The sequence below is a fragment of the Mya arenaria genome, chromosome 13 (assembly GCF_026914265.1).
Source record: "Mya arenaria isolate MELC-2E11 chromosome 13, ASM2691426v1".
Lineage (NCBI taxonomy): Eukaryota > Metazoa > Mollusca > Bivalvia > Myida > Myidae > Mya > Mya arenaria.
Window position 1 is genome coordinate 7,515,770 of NC_069134.1, and position 18,562 is coordinate 7,534,331.

The 18,562-nt window shown below is 36.9% G+C and overlaps 1 protein-coding gene across 7 annotated transcripts in view; it reads left to right on the forward strand.

The window, feature by feature from the left end:
- The window catches only part of LOC128212967 (lipoxygenase homology domain-containing protein 1-like), a 79,738-nt gene that overhangs the window by 42,145 nt on the left and 19,031 nt on the right, over positions 1–18,562 (forward strand). For 5 of the 7 annotated variants that reach the window (XM_052918389.1, XM_052918394.1, XM_052918392.1 and 2 more), the window contains 25 exons: positions 814–965; positions 3,043–3,146; positions 3,403–3,596; positions 4,227–4,319; positions 4,569–4,695; positions 4,954–5,111; positions 5,365–5,379; positions 6,330–6,478; positions 6,730–6,848; positions 7,049–7,212; positions 7,605–7,694; positions 9,460–9,589; positions 9,807–10,040; positions 10,199–10,277; positions 11,172–11,421; positions 11,638–11,734; positions 12,596–12,759; positions 13,077–13,196; positions 13,631–13,754; positions 15,738–15,892; positions 16,152–16,309; positions 16,528–16,658; positions 16,798–16,964; positions 17,084–17,203; positions 17,439–17,565. In XM_052918389.1, coding sequence (XP_052774349.1) covers positions 814–965; positions 3,043–3,146; positions 3,403–3,596; positions 4,227–4,319; positions 4,569–4,695; positions 4,954–5,111; positions 5,365–5,379; positions 6,330–6,478; positions 6,730–6,848; positions 7,049–7,212; positions 7,605–7,694; positions 9,460–9,589; positions 9,807–10,040; positions 10,199–10,277; positions 11,172–11,421; positions 11,638–11,734; positions 12,596–12,759; positions 13,077–13,196; positions 13,631–13,754; positions 15,738–15,892; positions 16,152–16,309; positions 16,528–16,658; positions 16,798–16,964; positions 17,084–17,203; positions 17,439–17,565 — 3,421 coding nt within the window. The remainder of the gene's footprint in view (positions 1–813; positions 966–3,042; positions 3,147–3,402; positions 3,597–4,226; positions 4,320–4,568; positions 4,696–4,953; positions 5,112–5,364; positions 5,380–6,329; positions 6,479–6,729; positions 6,849–7,048; positions 7,213–7,604; positions 7,695–9,459; positions 9,590–9,806; positions 10,041–10,198; positions 10,278–11,171; positions 11,422–11,637; positions 11,735–12,595; positions 12,760–13,076; positions 13,197–13,630; positions 13,755–15,737; positions 15,893–16,151; positions 16,310–16,527; positions 16,659–16,797; positions 16,965–17,083; positions 17,204–17,438; positions 17,566–18,562) is intronic. The other 2 variants (XM_052918393.1, XM_052918395.1) reach the window with 1 other exon arrangement.

Below are 18,562 nucleotides of genomic sequence, written 5' to 3' on the forward strand. Positions count from 1 at the left end.
TTGATCAGAATGTTTTCCTTGATGAACTCATGGACATGTTTTAAACTGGGTCACATGTGATAAAAAATTAGGTCATTATTCAAATCTTTCAAAAATCTTGTCTGAAACTATTTTATGGTGGTGATTAGTCAGATTATGTTTAAACGTAGTCCGAATGTTCTCTTGGGTTAAAATTTGACTGCATTTTAAAAGTGGGTCATATGGGTCAAAAACAAGGTCAATAGGTCAAATCTTAGAAAAAATTAGGGAACACACTAGAGGCAATCTAATATTCATGAAACTTAATCACACTGTTTTCCTTGATTGTTGTTGAATAGTTTGAAACTGGGTCACATGGGGTCAGAAACTAGGTCAGTAGGTAAAATCTTTGACAAATTGTGTCCCGAACGAAACATTGGTATTGAATAGTCAGTTATGTTCAAATGTGGGGTCAAAAATGAGGTCACTGGGTCAAATCTTAAAAAAAACTTGTGGACTCTCTAGAGGCTATATTTTTTGCAATATATCTGGACCAATCTTCATGAAACTTGATCAGAATGTTTTCCTTGATGAAATCTTAGATTAGTTTGGAACTGGGTAACATGGAGTCATTAACTAGGTTTCTTGGTCAATTCTAAATGCTACATTTTATACAATTTTTTTTTTATCTTAAACAGTTGCAATCAAACTCAAACTCATATATATATTTCATCAACAATTGATTTCCATTCCTTGACTTAGCCCAATCAGGCGGGGGATATCAATTCAACGAATTTGCTTGTTTAATTCTAATTTAAGTTATGAATACTTATGTTTGAAAATTAAAATTATCAGGTGGATGAGTTCACCATTTCCTGTGTTGACCTTGGGAGTGTTGAGAAGGTCGTCATTGGTCACAACAAGGTCGGCAGAGGTCAAGGCTGGTTCTGTGAAGAGGTCATAGTCAAAGTTGCAGAGCTGGATGAAACCATTTTCCCTTGTCACAGGTAAGGCTTCTTAGAAATGTGTTACCAACATTATATTCACAGCATTTTTACGTTCCTTCATTCTTGGTAATCTTAACTATGGCTTGTAATAATTAACAGGGCTGTGTGTCAAATAAAATAATCAATGTTATATTTGTATCAATACAAAATGACTGATAGCTGATACATATCTATCCATCATATTTCTATGATATTTTTCATAATTAAAAGGATGATAAAATAATGAATTTATCAAGAAACATCCTCAGTTTTTATGTCTATCTGTTTTTTGTTGATATTACATAAAATTCGGCTCATTTTCTGACCTTTCACCCTATAACACAATCATTTAATTTGCATCAGTTAGTTCAGGAAAAACTTGCCATGTACCCCTGATTTAAACTAATCCAAAACTTGACTACATACCAATGGGTACTGCCATTTGTAACTGATATGATACTTAATGGGATTGTGACTGCCCTAGATAATTACTCCTTGTTTAATAAAATATATTTGAATCCAATTCCACATGCATTTAATTTCTCCAGGGTTATCATGTGACTAATAAACCTCACCATTTGTGTATTGCATTAAGACTTTATAAAATGGTACACAACCATCCAACCTTTTTGAATAACCAAGTTAGATAACTCTAGTTTGAATATAATGCAAATCAGGGCTCTTTCTTATTCGACTTCGAAAGTTTGGTTCAGGATTTTCATAAATTACAATTCAGTCAATATCTCTGCAAAAACATCATGGTTTGCATTGAAACTTTAGGCATGTCTCCCCAACTATCCAACCTACTTTATTAATTAAGTTAAATTTCTTGCATGTAATGCAAATAATTGCCTTTTATTATTCGACTTAAAATTTCTGGTTACGGTTTTGCATGTAAGCACACATATCTCAGCAACTACTTAATGTATTATTGTAAACTTTATACAACATTCAGTTATCAAACATACTGAAATAATCAAGTTGGATAACTCTATTTTGCATATAATGTAAATTATCGGCTTTTATTATATGACTTAGAATTTCTGGCTAAGGTTTTGCATGTAATCTAATTTTAAAATGACCTTTTTGTTCAGTGAGGAGAAATCTTGTTCTCCGACCTCAGATAAGTATCCAAAAATTTGGCCATGCTGGAAATTCTTTCCTCCCACCTCAAACAAGTAGATCCAAAAAATTGGCTGTTCTGGAAATCCTTATCTTGCCCACGGGCACAGATAAAACAAGTACCCGTATGAAACTCCTATTTATTTCATCACACAATTACCTCCCTTCTTGAAAAGTGTCATCTGTAGCATCATGGAAACCTTGTCATGTGAAATCCCAAATCCACGTTTGATCGACAACAACAACAACAGCAACAACAACAAAATGGCTGACTTCCTGTTTTGCTTTTAAAAAACATCTCATCTGAAACTACCACTCCAAATTCAATGAAACTTTACAGGTAGCTTCCTTGGGTGACCCTCTACAAAAATACAGCAAGGGGTCACGATTGATAAGCAATAGCAACAACAACAACAAAATGGCCAACTTCCTGTTTTGCTTTAAAAAAACATCTCCTCTAAAACTACTAGTCCAAATTTAATGAAACTTTACAGGAGGCTTCCTTGGGTAACCTTATACAAAAATACAACAAGGGGTTGCGATTGATAAACAACAACAACAATTTGGACAACTTCCTGTTATGCTTTAAAAAACATCTCCTCTGAAACTACCAGGCCAAATTCACTGAAACTTTACAGGAAGCTTCACTGCATTACCCTCTACAAAAATACAACAGGCATTGAGATTGATCAACGACAACAAAAACTAAATGGCCGACTTAATGTTTTGCTTTAAAAAAAATCTCTGAAACTACCAAGCCATATTCAATGAAACTTTACAGGTAGCTACATTGCATGATCCTTTACAATTTATATAAAACAAGGCATGGTCATCAGTAAAGATATGTTTAAATTGCAACATTTTTATTAATGCTTTATCACAGAGTTGTGGCCCTTTGCTTAGGTGAGCGTTTTAGGGCCATCATGGCCCTCTTGTTATATGATACGAAAACAATAAACCTTATATCAACTCACAGGTGGTTAGATACAGGCTGTGGTGACCGGAAGACAATGACAGAGTTGTCCCCCCTGGCGTGTATCCCATTCTCTATGTCGCTGCCAACTAGATATACACAATCAGGTGAAAAACACTTGCTATTTCATGCTAGAATCAGGCCTTCAGATAGAGGAGATTTTTGCAGCTTCTTTTCAAATGAGTTTGGAAACATATGTCTGAAATACTTAGTATCAGTGTATGTTATAGGATGAAACAATTACTACAAAAATTTACTGTACAATGTAATTAAATACGGCTCAGGAAGAAGATGCATGATATTAGAAATATGACAGATATTTTATATACCAACATTTAATTTTCTATGATAAACCTTTGGCAGATGGGGAATGGAACATTCACGTGACGACAGCGAGTGCAGGGCACCTGCCAAAGCTGCAGGGTGGGGAGAAGGCAGGCGAGGTGTCGGTGGTTGTGTACGGTACAGATGGAGTCCGAGGTCCCCTGGAGCTCACTCACCCTGACACTGACAGCCCCGTTGTCCTCCTTGCACCCGGCAAGACAGACATCTATCATGTAGGTGGACTTACTGTAGAACTCTGTGGAGAGTATTATGTCTGATAACAGATGGTACTTTTGTGTTTTGTGTGTGCTTTAAAACATTTTGTGTGATTTTATGACACAGACTAAACTGATCAATTTCTTCAGTTGAGATTTATGTAGGTTTCCATGTTCATTTTTGGTATGTTATTTCATTTTTTTCATTGTGTTATTTTTATTTCTGTTATTTTCGCTGCAGTAAAAAGTTAAAGTTAAGAGGCCTTGTAGACATTGGTTCTCATTTTAAGTAATAAAAGTTGCATAGCATTTACGATAGAGTTAATATATTTAAAAATGGTGTTGATTTTTTTTTTTTTTTTTTGATGGCGTTAAAATGTTATTATTTATTTTTTGTTTTAATGTTATTTTCATTAGATGCCAATTAAATTGACAATTTTTTAAGAAATATGCATGAATGAAACAGAAAATTTGATAAATTATTTCACCAATGATCACAGAAATGTTTGACTCCGGCTGCAGCACTCTTGAATATATTACATTCTGTTAACACTTGGTGAAAAATGTTTTGATCTTACACCATGAACAAGGCTGAGATAACAAAACAGTTGATGTTATGTACTAAACCAATACCAACTTTGTTTCCAGAACATCGAGCTGACGGGCGTTGGTGAGATAGAGAAGATTCGTGTATCGTCCGGCTATGAGGGGGACACAGAGGCTCTCTGGATCATTGACAAGGTGGGCTTTAGCACAATTGTTTCATTGCGTTGTGTTTAAATTCCGCTTCTACATGTTTGAAAGATTTTAATTTGAAGCTAGCAAGAGTATTATGTTCAGTATTTAGAAATAAAGTTCTCTTTTGGAGTTATAATTATATGGCCATGCTAGTAAAAAGTGAAGTATTGGATTTTTTAATGTGAAGAGACGAGGAGAAAAACAAAGCACAATTTATGACATTCCACCAAACATGTGTTCCATACATTACAGGTGGTGCTTGAGGATGTGAGTTCTGGGGAGCAGCTGGTGTTTGACTTCAGCCAGTGGGTGGGACAAGTGGGTGGCGACATTCGCAAGGAGGTACCCCTAGTCACACGCGACAAACCAACACATAGAGGTAAGCGGGAATAAAAGTAGCTGACTTGAAGGAGGGATAAACAAAACGAAATCAATATACGATTAACATTGTCTTAATATTTTGATTAAGTATTGTCTTTAGGCCATTTTCCAAATCACACTGGTGTTTTTTGTTCAGCACTTATAGGCAGCTCTCTCGTTGGAAAGAATTAACAGGTTAATTGTCCATTCAGCATTTGCTGTACATTTATATGATTATTTACCACTGTGTGTACAATGACTGTCATTTGTCCAACAGTGATCCCATACTTTGTGGAGGTACACACAAGTGAAGAGGAAATGAACGCCTCCACAAATGCCAACGTGTTCATCACTCTGTATGGCTCCCATGCAGACTCTGGCAGACGACATCTTATACACTCTAAGAGCAAACAGAAACGCTTCCAGTCTGGGCAGGTAGGACAGCGTGGCTGATGTATGGCCATAGATAGATATTGTAACCATGAGCACACACTATTATTGGAATATTTGGGACATTATAAATGTTTATTGTTAATAAATCTTCAGAAAGGCTGAGAGTTGTTACAATATGTTTAGTGGTGATAGTGATAGAGATCCTTACGCACAAAACTAGTGTACTTAACAATGGAAATTTGGTGTGCCCATATCTATGTTATCTTAACCAGTAATAGTAAACATTGTGTTACAGAATGACATGTCTGAGGTAATGTATAACGTCAGGTTGGACTGGAATCATGTCGTGTTGCTAGAACACACACTGTAGTCATTTGTCCCCTCAACTGTCCCTGTCACTCATCAACGTGTGGAGATATTGCCTTCTAACGCAACATTTCTTCAGCTGTATTATATTCTTTGTTTTCAATTTAAAGAAGTACATGTAGTATTGAAACATTTACAGGCCAAGACTGATAGAATCTATTACCTTCTTTGTACGAGTTTTGACATGCATGTATCCATATGGCATAATGTTATTTGTAGGTGTTTATAACATACTTAAAGCACTTAAGTTTCAAAGAATCTCATCTTTTCATTACTGGCAATTCACATAGCATTGAATATCAAAATCTTACAAACCAGTTGAGCATAATAAATGGAATGAAAATTGACAAGCATCTGAATGCAATCCACTATCCTAATACATTAGCACCCTGCTGTCATGACTGTCTTTGGAGTTGGTTTCTTTTTGCAGTGTGTAGATGTGTATTGATGTGGTCAATGGTTTTCAGCAAGTGTTTCATGCACTCTTTTATTTCAGCTCAATGTTTACGTAGAAATCATTAAAAAAATCATTATAATATAAAAAATTTGCTGCATTTAATTTAATAACATGGAATAATCAACCATACTTAACACCATTTATAAATAACACCTGGATGTTCTCTGTTCATCTTTTGTCAATTAATTTCTTTTCATCAATCTTATTGCATGAATTAATTAAAATTTTAATAATTTGATCATTAACTGGCTTTTTGCAAATCTGTAAAACTCATCTTTTAAACTTCAAGCACATGCTTTGCATTGAATGGCAGTGAAGTTTGTCATTTAATACTACCTTTATAAATGCAACTTAATACTCTTACAACCACATGAATGGCCGTTTAAAAGTTAATAATCTCAAACATTAATACAAAACAACACAAACCTTTTTGTCAGGTTGACCAGTTTGAGATTGAGGCTGTTGACCTTGGTGACCTTGAGAAGATTGTGGTTGCTAAGGGTCCTGGGAAACCATGGTTACTGGAGAAGATCGTAGTAAAAAAAGGCGAGTTTGAGGCTGAGGAGCAGATCTTCATGTTCGGAGGGTAAGAGTGACCTGCTTTTTATACGTTATCATGTTTTTTGTATTTTGTACAAATGTTAAAAATGTATCTGTATTAAATTGATGAATCCATGAAGACAGAACATAATGGTGCAAAAAAGCTTAGTATTGAAAACAGTGAATATATTGAAGCAACATTGATTCTCGTGTTTTTCCTTTATGAAATGCTAAAAAGAAATTATAAAATTTCATTATTATACATCTGATAAAATGACTTGTATGTTTACATGGCAGGTGGATAGGGGACAAGGAAAGCCAGGGTTCAGAGGTGGAGGAGACCCTGAAGTTGACGGCCACTATCCCCAGCCATGTGGCCATACCCATAAAGGACGCCCCACATCTTGAACCCACAGGTAACATGCTTTACAAAAATGTTCTAAGATTTGGAAATAGAATATGTCAACGTGTATTCTGATCAATTCTGAAACACGTAATCATACACTTTTCATATTTTGATATGAATATGATATATCATCATTATCATTGACATCTGAATATCTTAACTATTAACCAGTCTCTGCATTTAGTAATTCAGTCATTTTTCCTATTTTAGCAGGCCGATGGAGTATCGAGGTGGTTACAGGGGGCAGACGAGGCCCAGACGGTGCGCTGGACCCGGTGGTTGTGTTTTGTGGCCAGGACGGGGAGACCCCCCACCTCCATCTCACTCCCACCAGCACAGACACATTCCAGATAGGCCTCACTGATACATTCAAGGTACACTTTCTATATATGAGGTCACGGCAACAACATTTTTTTGTGAAAAAGGCGGATTTTTTTATCCACTTTTGATAGTTTTTGCAAAGACATGTTTCACTGATGTTACACACGTTCATAAGTTTATATTGCTTCCTATGCCCTTACTGCCATTAATTTGGCAAAACCTGCTTGGCAATAACATTAAAAAAAAATTCATAGGCTTATGCAAAATTACAGGGAACTTGCTTTTGAACAGAAAAAACCTCTACTGATTTGTAGCATGGTATGTAAAAGGTCTTTTGTTGCCATAGTTACCATTACAAAATATTGGTGGTCCTGTTGGCCTTTTAAATTTTGCCATAAATATTGGGCAACAGTAAACCACTTTATGACTGTCCACTATTTTGCAGGTCAAGTACACAGAGAAAGTCGGTGAGCTCCGTAAAGTGAGGTTTGGTTTTGCTGACCAGTCTGTGAACAAGGCCTGGTATATAAGGAAGGTAACACTGTTCAATAATATATAGTTATATGTGGGCTAAATATGTTGCATGGTTTCTTTTAAAAAGATTACAACTGAATTTTAAACATTTTTAGCTCACCAGAGCACGAAGTGCTCAAGGTGAGCTATTGTGATCGGTCTTTGTCCGGCCGTCAGTCAGTCCGGCCGTCAACAATTGCTTAAAAAACTTCTCCTCTGAAACTACCTGGCCAAATTCAATGAAACTTCACAGGAAGTTTCCATGGGTGACCCTCTACAAAAATACAACAAGGGGTCACGATTGATCTACAACAACAACAACGGCAACAACAACAAAATGGCTGACTTCCCATTTTGCTTTAAAAAAACATCTCCTCTGAAACTACAGATCCAAATTCAATGAAACTTTACAGGAAGCTTCCTTGGGTGACCCTCTACAAAAATACAACAAGTGGTCACGATTAATCAACAACAACAACAACAGCAACAACAACAAAATGGCTGACTTCCTATTTTGCTTTAAAAAACATCTCCTCTAAAACTACCAGTCCAAATTCAATTAAACTTGACAAAAAGCTTCCTAGGGTGACCCTCTACAAAAATACAACAAGGGGTCATGATTGATCAACAACAACAACAATCACAAAATGGCCAAAATGTTACTCTTGAAGCAAGGGCAGCAAGTCTTGCTATATGGTCTCTCTTTTTGTTGGAGATTCCACTGCTTTCTATTTTTAGTAACAAGGGAATAGATTTTAAATTTTATTAAGTCTTCAACATTGTCGTTTCTAAGGTAATTATTGTTTTTTTTGTAGGTTCATAGATTCAAATAATTATTATACACTTTATTCTTCAGAAGAAATTTCTTTTTTACTTAATGACAAATTTAATAATCAGACTTTTCCATTGAACTTCATGTAGATTTTTGTAAACTTCATGTAGATTATTCTAAGCTACAATCTTATCTTCTGTGTGGATAGTGAAAAAGCCTTGATGTATATAAAGACAAATTTGATTTTGAACATGGAAAGGAAGGTGATGTTGACCAAGATGGAAGAATATTAGTGAAAGGTGCTGAATGTGTTCTGATATTTGATTTTTAGAGCTTAAGGCAGTTTATTGATTTTATTGGATGGTGCACTGTTTGCTGTTTGTGTATCTATACTAAAAGTTCTTTCAGTGTGCAAGCAATTTAACATAGTTTAGTCAGTGTGCAGGCAATTGAATGAAGTCCTGTCAGTGTGCAGGCAGTTGAACAAAGTCCTGTCAGTGTGCAGGCAACTGAAAAAAGTGTAGGTATCTGTACCAAATGCTGTCAGTGTGCAGTCAATTATCAAGTCCTGTCAATGTGCAGGCAGCTGAACAAAGTCCTGTCAGAGTGCAGGTATGAGAATCAAATTTTGTGAGTGTGCAGTCAATCATCAAATCCTGTCAGTGTGCAGTCAATCACCAAGTCCTGTCAGTGTGCAGGAAACTGTGACATGTCCTGTCAGTGTGCAGGCAACTGTGACAAGTCCTGTCAGTGATTATCCAGGCAACATGTTTGACCAGTATGTTTTTCAATATTCTTTGAGAAATATCAAGCTATATTGATTACAAAGGTTAAACTCTTTTACTCAGGTGAGTGATTTAGGGCCATCATGGCCCTCTTGTTTTTTTATGTTCTCAATTATTCTTTGGGTCATTTAAAGCCACAAAATATGAACATGCTTGTCTGAAAGGGTTTGTTACATGTTCATTATAACTTATAACATATTCCTAATGATCCAATTTTTCTGATATACCAGGTGAAGTTTGAGGACGAGGACAGTGGAGACGTGTTCTGGGCGGAGGTGAATGACTGGGTTGCCATTGACAACAAGTTAGACGGCTGCCGGGAGGTAGCAGTTCCCTGGCCAGCAGTCATTGTACAGCAAGGTAATAAATTGTAATGATTTAGCAAATTACTCTTCGAAAATCAAAATTTACAAAATTAAACAATGAGTAATAGTAATTTCATCTATTTTGTACTGTTTGTGGAAAACAATATGCATTTGAAATGAAAACATAGTACAGGAGAAATGCTTTATATTATTAGCCTAATAAAAGATGAGTTTGTTTTGCAGTTTCGAAACAGTCACTGTTCTTTTTGTAGTTATGGAGTACAAACTGTCAGTTCATCTTGGTCAAGTGAACCCTGACTCCTGGGAAAATGAGGTGTATGTGTGTCTGATTGGCGACCAGGGTTCCACCGGCCGCCGTCTGCTCAAGCACTCAGAGACAAACACAGAGAAATTCCGTGACCGACAAGTGGATGTGTTCCTTTTAGAAGCTGTCAATATCGGTGACCTCGTCAAACTTCTCATTGGACATAACAATATGGAGAAGGGTGGGTGGTGGAGTTTAAGTCATGTCAAATTGCCATTACTGCTTTGTACAACTGTTGTGAAAATTAATAATTAGTTTTCATAATAATGTTAAAAACTTCTAACAATTACATATTGTGTAAATGTTCAAATGTAAGATTTAACTTTACCTGTACCTCAGGTGGTGGTTGGTTCCTGGAGCGAGTCGTGGTTCATGAGTCGGTGGAGGACACAGAGCAAGTCCTCTTCATGTGCAATAAGTAAGAAATTGTAGGACATATAGAGTTTTGAAAGTCCAATACGTAAGACATTGTAGTTTATGTACAGTTGTGAAAGTCCAATACGTTAGATATTGAAAGACAAGACATGTACAGTTGTGAAAGTCCAATATGTTAGACATTGAAAGACATGTAAAGTTGTGAATGTCCAATACATTAGACAGTGAAAGACATGTAAAGTTGTGAAAGTCCAATATGTTAGACATTGAAAGACATGTAAAGTTGTGAATGTCCAATATGTTAGACATTGAAAGACATGTAAAGTTGTGAATGTCCAATATGTTAGACATTGAACGACATGTAAAGTTGTGAATGTCCAATATGTTAGACATTGAAAGACATGTAAAGTTGTGAATGTCCAATATGTTAGACATTGAAAGACATGTACAGTTGTGAAAGTCTAATATGTTAGACATTGAAAGACATGTAAAGTTGTGAATGTCCCATACATTAGACATTGAAAGACATGTAAAGATGTGAAAGTCCAATACGTTTGACATTGAAAGACATGTTAAGTTGTGAATTAAAAGACATATGAAGTTGTAAATGTCCATTACGTTAGACATTGAAAGACATGTAAAGTTGTGAAAGTCCAATACATTAGACATTGAAAGACATGTAAAGTTGTGAATGTCCAATAAGTTAGCCATTGAAAGACATGTCCAGTTGTGAAAGTCAAATATGTAACTAAATTGAAACTGTGTACAATTGTTTAGTTTGTCTGGTATAATTAAGATAAGGATAAGAAATTAATTTAAATAGCTAAAGTGAATTTTGGGTAAGTTTGCATGCTTTATTTGATATTTAACTAAACATATATATGTAAGTTGGAAGTTGGAAGCTTATCTGTTACATCTCAGTACTGTTCATCTTCAGATGGCTTGATGCTGGTGAAGATGATGGACAAGTAGAACGAACATTGTTCCCCTCTGACGAGCCAGTAACCAATGGCAACCAGAACAACAATACCACGCCCCTCCCTGAGGTCACAGTCCCCCTTGTTTCTGCAAAAATAGAAAGGGAACCAACGTCACAACAGCCGCCCTCTCCCCAGCGGGAACCAACCCCAGAAAGGGAACCAACTCCAGCAAGGGAGGAAACTCCAACACCTCTGGAACCAACTCAAGTATGTCATGATTTGTATGGTCTTTAATTTCATGTCACAGAAAGGAGATTGCAGAACTTTTTCTGTTTCCATCATAACTTTGTTACTCTTTTATGGAATTTGAATTGAAATTCACAGAAAAATCAAACACCATGGTGTATTGTTTCTAAACTTTGGGTCAAGGTCAACTAGATTTTTCAATAATATTTTTTTTTCAAATAAATGTTTACTATGCAGGAGGTGCGTGAACCTAGCCCAGCCAAGGTGGAGTCTCCAGTCCCCTCCCCAGAGGCGCCCGCTGTGGAGGAGGAACAACCAACATCACAGCCACATGGTATGGTTTGGTCTTTGTTTCTTTGTTTTTGTAAGTAAATGTGTGTTTAATTGTCTGGTTATTGGAATGACGTACATTTTTGTTCTGGCAGGCTGGCTGTCAGGTGTGGGCTGGTGGTGTCAAACTCACCTATGATACTGAATAACTTTAGTAAGGATTGACCTATGGTTACCAAAATTGGTTTACATGAAGAGTTTATGGGGTTTGGGGCCCATAGAGTCAAGGTCACTGTTTCTTAACAAAAAACAACAGTTGAAACTGAATATCTTAAATTTGGATTGACATATTGTGACCAAACTTGGTATATAGGAAATGTTTATGGAGATATTCTGTGGGATTGTGTTTGGGCCCCTTTGGGTCAAGGTCAGTCACTGTTCTTAAAAATAGAAAAAAAAACCTTCGAAACAGAATATCTTTAGTTTGGGTTGACAAAGTGTGACCAAGTTTGGTATTTACAAAAGAGTTTATGGAGACTTTTCTTGGGATTGTGTTTGGTGCCCTTAGAGTCAGGGTCAAGGTCACTGTTACTAAAAATAGATTAGCAGGTCAAACTGAATATCTTTCTGTTTTATAGGATTGCATTTGGAGCCCCTAGGATCAATGTCAATGTTACTATTACTAAAATAGAAAAAAACAACTGAAACTGCATCTCACGGCAAAGACTGAAGTTTTCTGTCAATCATTGAAATCCTGATTTCGTAGCATTATTTCCTGTTATTTAGATTTTTTTCCATTGTGCACATTATTCTGTGCCTTTGCTATATAATTCCTATGTTCTGGTAGTACTGTATGGGGTACACGCTTACATAGTGAAGCAGTATTTGAATAAAGAAATTAAGGCTTATGTTCCTGCATTTACAGGGATAAAGTACAACATTACCATGACAACTGGGGGAGAGGTGGGGTTGGATGATGGACAGCTCATCACCATGGTGATGTATGGTGACAGAGGTCACTCAAGCCCCAAGGTCATGGGCAATGACCAGGAACATAACTTCAAACCTGGCTCCACAGATACATTTGATGTAACTATATTATATATTATCTGCTTTGTTCTGTTGCATTCAATATTGTCTTGCTTGATACTCCAACAGTAGCAGACAGCATTAAAGAATAACATCATCATTAAATCAAGATAGATTAGATCAGTCATGTACAAATGATCAATATGGCTACCACTTCTATACAAGATAGTATGTTAGTACATACATATATTCCAAGCAAATTCTAGAAGCATTAGATAATCATTCGTTACAGTTTAAGATGTAGTATAAAGAAAAGGTGTGCATATTTACAATAGTTATTGTATGTTTTATTGGACGTGTATCTGTTGTATGTGCAGGTGTATGTGGAGGAAGATATTGGGGACATGTACAAGGTGAGGCTTGGGTTCCACGAGGAGGAGACACACCCAAACTGGTACACAGACATCAAGAATTCTCCCACATGGTTTCTTGAGAAGGTACTATGTGCACCTTTACAGTTTGAGCTCACTAAACTAAAACCATCTTTTCAACCACTTTAGAATAATTCTGAATATATATTTACACATTACAAAGCAAACAAAAGTGAAGGACTGTCAATGTCATATTTATAAAGTAAAATCCTTGGGGCTATCTTATCAATACTCATATTATAAGATCAGTTTTTAAATTCTTTCTTCTTGGTTGTAATGATATATATTTATATGTTAACATAAAGAGTTTTGATGAAAATGTTACAATATGTTTATTTAATTTTCAAGTAAAACTTTTTTATTAAATTCTTGGCACTTGCGGAGTATTGAACAAAATTTCCTTATCTTACAATATTTTGTCATATGCTCCTTGCTTATAGTCCTAGTGTAGCATTTTTTCCATATCTGTTCTCAACAACTCTGTATTCTGGTGATTATAGTTGACAGTTCGTAATGAGGTAGACATGGAGGTGTACAACTTTGATGCTGGTATCAGTCTGAAGGTTACACAACACCAAGACTTCTGGAGGGAACTACCTGTCAAAAATACCAAGGAACTTGACGGTATGTGAAGACTGAGCTTGTCTTGAACTTAGAGGGGTTGCCTATGTCAAGCTGCCTAAAGTAAATCAAAACAAACACACATTTGATTGTTATGTCTGAATATCATTATGTCTCCCCCTCTCTGGGGGAGACATATTGTTTTTGCCCTGTCCGTCAGTCCGGTAGTCCGTCAGTCCGTCCGTACGTCACACTTCGTTTCCGATCGATAACTGGAAAACCGCATGACCTAGGATCACCAACCTTGGTAGGGAGGTTGGTCGTGAGGTGTAGAGGATCCCTATTGTTTTTGGGGTCACTAGGTCAAAGGTCAAGGTCGCGGCGACCCCCAATATAAAAAACATTTCTGCTCAAAATCTTGAGAACGGTTTGACCTAGGTTCACCAAACTTGGTAGGGAGGTTGGTCATGAGGTGTAGAAGATCCCTATTGTTTTTGGGGTCACTAGGTCAAAGGTCAAGGTCGCGGCGACCCCCAATGTAAAAAACATTTCCGCTCAATATCTTGACAACGGTTTGACCTAGGTTCACCAAACTTGGTAGGGAGGTTGGTCATGAGGTGTAGAAGATCCCTATTGTTTTTGGGGTCACTAGGTCAAAGGTCAAGGTCGCGGCGACCCCCAATGTAAAAAACGTCCGTACGTCACACTTCGTTTCCGATCGATAACTGGAAAACTGCATGACCTAGGATCACCAAACTTGGTAGGGAGGTTGGTCGTGAGGTGTAGAGGATCCCTATTGTTTTTGGGGTCACTAGGTCAAAGGTCAAGGTCGCGGCGACCCCCAATATAAAAAACATTTCTGCTCAAAATCTTGAGAACGGTTTGACCTAGGTTCACCAAACTTGGTAGGGAGGTTGGTCATGAGGTGTAGAAGATCCCTATTGTTTTTGGGGTCACTAGGTCAAAGGTCAAGGTCGCGGCGACCTCCAATGTAAAAAAACATTTCCGCTCAATATCTTGACAACGGTTTGACCTAGGTTCACCAAACTTGGTAGGGAGGTTGGTCATGAGGTGTAGAAGATCCCTATTATTTTTGGGGTCACTAGGTCAAAGGTCAAGGTCGCGGCGACCCCCAATGTAAAAAACATTTCCGCTCAATATCTTGAGAATGGTTTGACCTAGGTTCACCAAACTTGGTAGGGAGGTTGATCATGAGGTTTAGAAAACTCCTATATTTTGGGGGGTCACAAGGTCAAAGGTCAACGTCGCTGTGACCTCTAATGTAAAAAAATATTTCCGTGCAATATCAGGAGAATGCTTTGATCTAGGTTCACCAAACTTCATGTCCATCATTTATTTTTTCTCAGCTACGACCACACAATAGGGGAGACAAGCGCTTTTTCAAAAAAGCAATCTCTAGTTTAACATTGCCATGTCTAAACATCATTTAACATTGTCATGTCTAAACATCATTTAACATTGCCATCTATAAACATCATTTAACATTTTCATGTCTGAACATCATTTAACATTGTCATGTCTAAACATCATTTTACATTGTCATGTCTAAACATCATTTTACATTGTCATATCTAAACATCATTTAACATTGTCATGTCTGAACATTATTTTACATGTTCATGTCTGAACATCATTTGACATTTTCATGTATGAACATCATTGAAATTGTCATGTCTGAATATCATTGAACATTGTCATGTCTGAATATCATTTCCAATTGTCATGTCTGAATATCATTTTACATTTTCATGTCTGAACATCATCAAACAGTGTCATGTATGAACAACATTTTGAATTGTTATGTCTTAACACTGTCATTTCTGAACATCATGAACTTCATTTAACATTGTCATGTCTGAACATCATTAACATTTTCTCTTAAAATTAATCATGATGTATTCTAAGAAAAAATACTGTACTTCTGATGATGGAATTTCTTGTTGTAATTAACAACAATGAATGTTCTCAGTTATGATATCCATTAGCCTTATGCTGTATGAACATGTCTTGCTCTTCCATCTTTAGTGTACCAGTATGAGGTATCTGTTTACACGTCCGAGCAATCAAAGCCCAATATCGAGGCCAACATGTACCTGCAGATATTTGGGGAGTGTGGGGACACAGGCTTCAGAAAGTTCATGGCCTCCAAAACACACACTAACAAGTTCGAGCCTGGCAATGTGAGTATTTTATAGCTTTTACAATTTAATACTTGCTAATGTTTGTATTGCAAATAAATCAGAACTCTCATTCATAATTCAGATGAATAATGCCATCTTGCATGTATTTGAAATGGACTCTTCTGATAATTTTTGTGTTGCATGGATTTGTATAGTACATGTTCTACCCTGGTCACTCTTTTCCGTCTCTTGGCTGACTTCGGACTAGTGTTTTTCTATGGTGATGATGATGTTTTAATCACAACTTCTTTCTGTCCAGCGTGACGTGTTTGAAGTGGGAGCAGTTGACCTCGGCAAGTTGACCCAGCTGAAGCTCCGTCATGATGGCTCAGGGCCAGGGTCAGGATGGCAACTTGACAAAGTTGTTGTCAGGGAAACAGAGGAGACGACCATAAGATATGTCTTCAAGTATGATCGGTATGTTATGATGTTCTGTGATTCTTATTAGACAAAGCAAACTTTATGGGATATCATAAACTGATACACTTTACCTTACTTTTAGACTTTTCTTCTGAAAAGAAAAACCATCAACAAAAGGTTATTTACCAGTACAACCAATACTTCTTTCAGCTTTTCATTTAAAGAGCACAATATTGTTTAAAAAAAAAAATCAACCTATATTGTGCGCCTTAAAGATATGTGGATGAAGGTGGTGTGGACATGGGTGTGGAGCAGACACTTGCCCTTTCTCAGATCCTGGTTAGTGATGAGGAGAAAGATGATAAGCCAGCAGAACAGCAAGCAGAACAGCAAGTAGAACAGCCAGGTAGGCATATGAAGTTGGTTTTAATATTGGAGTTTGCTGATTAGTTACTGGTGATTTTCATTAAGATTGATGAATGTTTAAGTCATCAGGTAATGTCTTGATTTGAAAGAGTTAATAGTTGTGATATTTTCCACATCAGCAGGCTACCATTGGATAGTGGAGACAGTGACAGAAGATTACTCAACTGCTGAAACCAGTCAACCTGTAGAGATGGTGGTGTACCAGTCTGATGGCCAACACCAGACGTTTGTTATCGGTGATGCAGATGATTTCAAGTTTAAACCCGGTGCTACTGACACTTTTGATGTAAGTATTTTTTTAGGAAACTGAGTACCTGTAATTCCTGACTGAGCTTTGAATATAATCTTACAAATCCATACTATTCTGGTATGTGAGTTAAAAATGTTTCTGTCTGATGTTTGCAGATACGCTTAATAGAGGAACTAGGTGACCTTTACAAGGTACGCATTGGTTACCATGGTGTTGCTATGGATACAGACTGGTACAAGTCACCAGAGCAGGCTCCCACATGGTGTCTTAAACAGGTACATTTATGATTGTATTCTCGGATTCGTTTAATTGAGCTTCAAAGTTTTTATCAAGTGAGACATATTCATGTCTAAAAATGCATTTTGAAAGGAACTACATGTACTTAATTTAAGCAAAAGTTCAAGATGTGCAAGTAAACACTAGTTTTAAAAGCCATTGGCTTCTGGTAAGAACTGAATTAAACATTTTACTGTACACTGTGTGACTTACCTACTCATATATTTTGTTTAGTTAAAACTACAAGATAAGGAGCACAGTAGAGTGTATGAGGTGACACAGACCACATGGCTACAGATGGACGAACAAACAGACTTCTGGCGGGAACAGCCTTTCCCACTGCCCAATGGAGCTATGCCATGTAAGCTAAATTAAACACAGTTCCAGGGGCATACTTGCCAATATGCCTGTACGTTAGTCTAAAATATTAGACGTGTTATACGGGATTCTTCCAATCCCTAACGTCTAAACGGGAATGTGCAAAAAACGGGGGTGTTTTATAAGTATTGAAATTGTTTTAAGTGAAGTATTTTATGGTTGAAATTGATCATTAAAAGTTATATTCATATTTTACCATGTAAGTGAAATGCTATTTTGCACTAAACAAGCATTTAATGCATTAAAACAAGTTGTTTACCTTTCCAATAAAACGAAAGTTGACTGACACAGAAAACAATTATGCGAAGGGGAACAACTCGATACAATCGTAATAACTCGGCCTCCTCCGACAAAGCTTCGAGATAGACCTCGTTATACAATCGTAACAACTCGGCCATGGCCGAAATGTTCCGAGCGATTTAAAACTGTGCCCTGAAGCCTTGCAGGTGCCCTTCATGTATATATCGTTATGTTTTGACAGAATGAAATGAAGAAAAGCCGTCAAACTCATAATTATAAGTTGGATATTTATTTTTTGTGTACGGAACTAATATAAAATAACATTATCTGGTAATATTTCTTGTTTTTATGATATTTTATAGACGCTATATGCTTTAACCCGGAATCCTGATCGGAACAACTACCCACTTTTGATACTAAACAATTTGTACGTGAAGGATTTGCCATATCAAAAATCTAAAAAAAATCTGTCAACGTACAATTATTTGGACTAGCCTGTACGTATGTTCGTACAAATTGAAGCAAAGCGTTGCAAAATAAAATGGGGCCAGTGCTCCAGCCAGGATTTGAAAAGGGCAGGGTGGAGTTTTGAAAAGGGCAAGCTACATGGGTCGTGTAGAGGTTGGGGTGGTTGTGGGGGGGGGGGGGGGGTCCACCCCTGTCACAAGGTGTTTGTTTGTTTTTTTGTGTGTGTGGGGGGGGGGGGGTCTCCCCCTAGAATTCGTTTTGTTTTTATACTC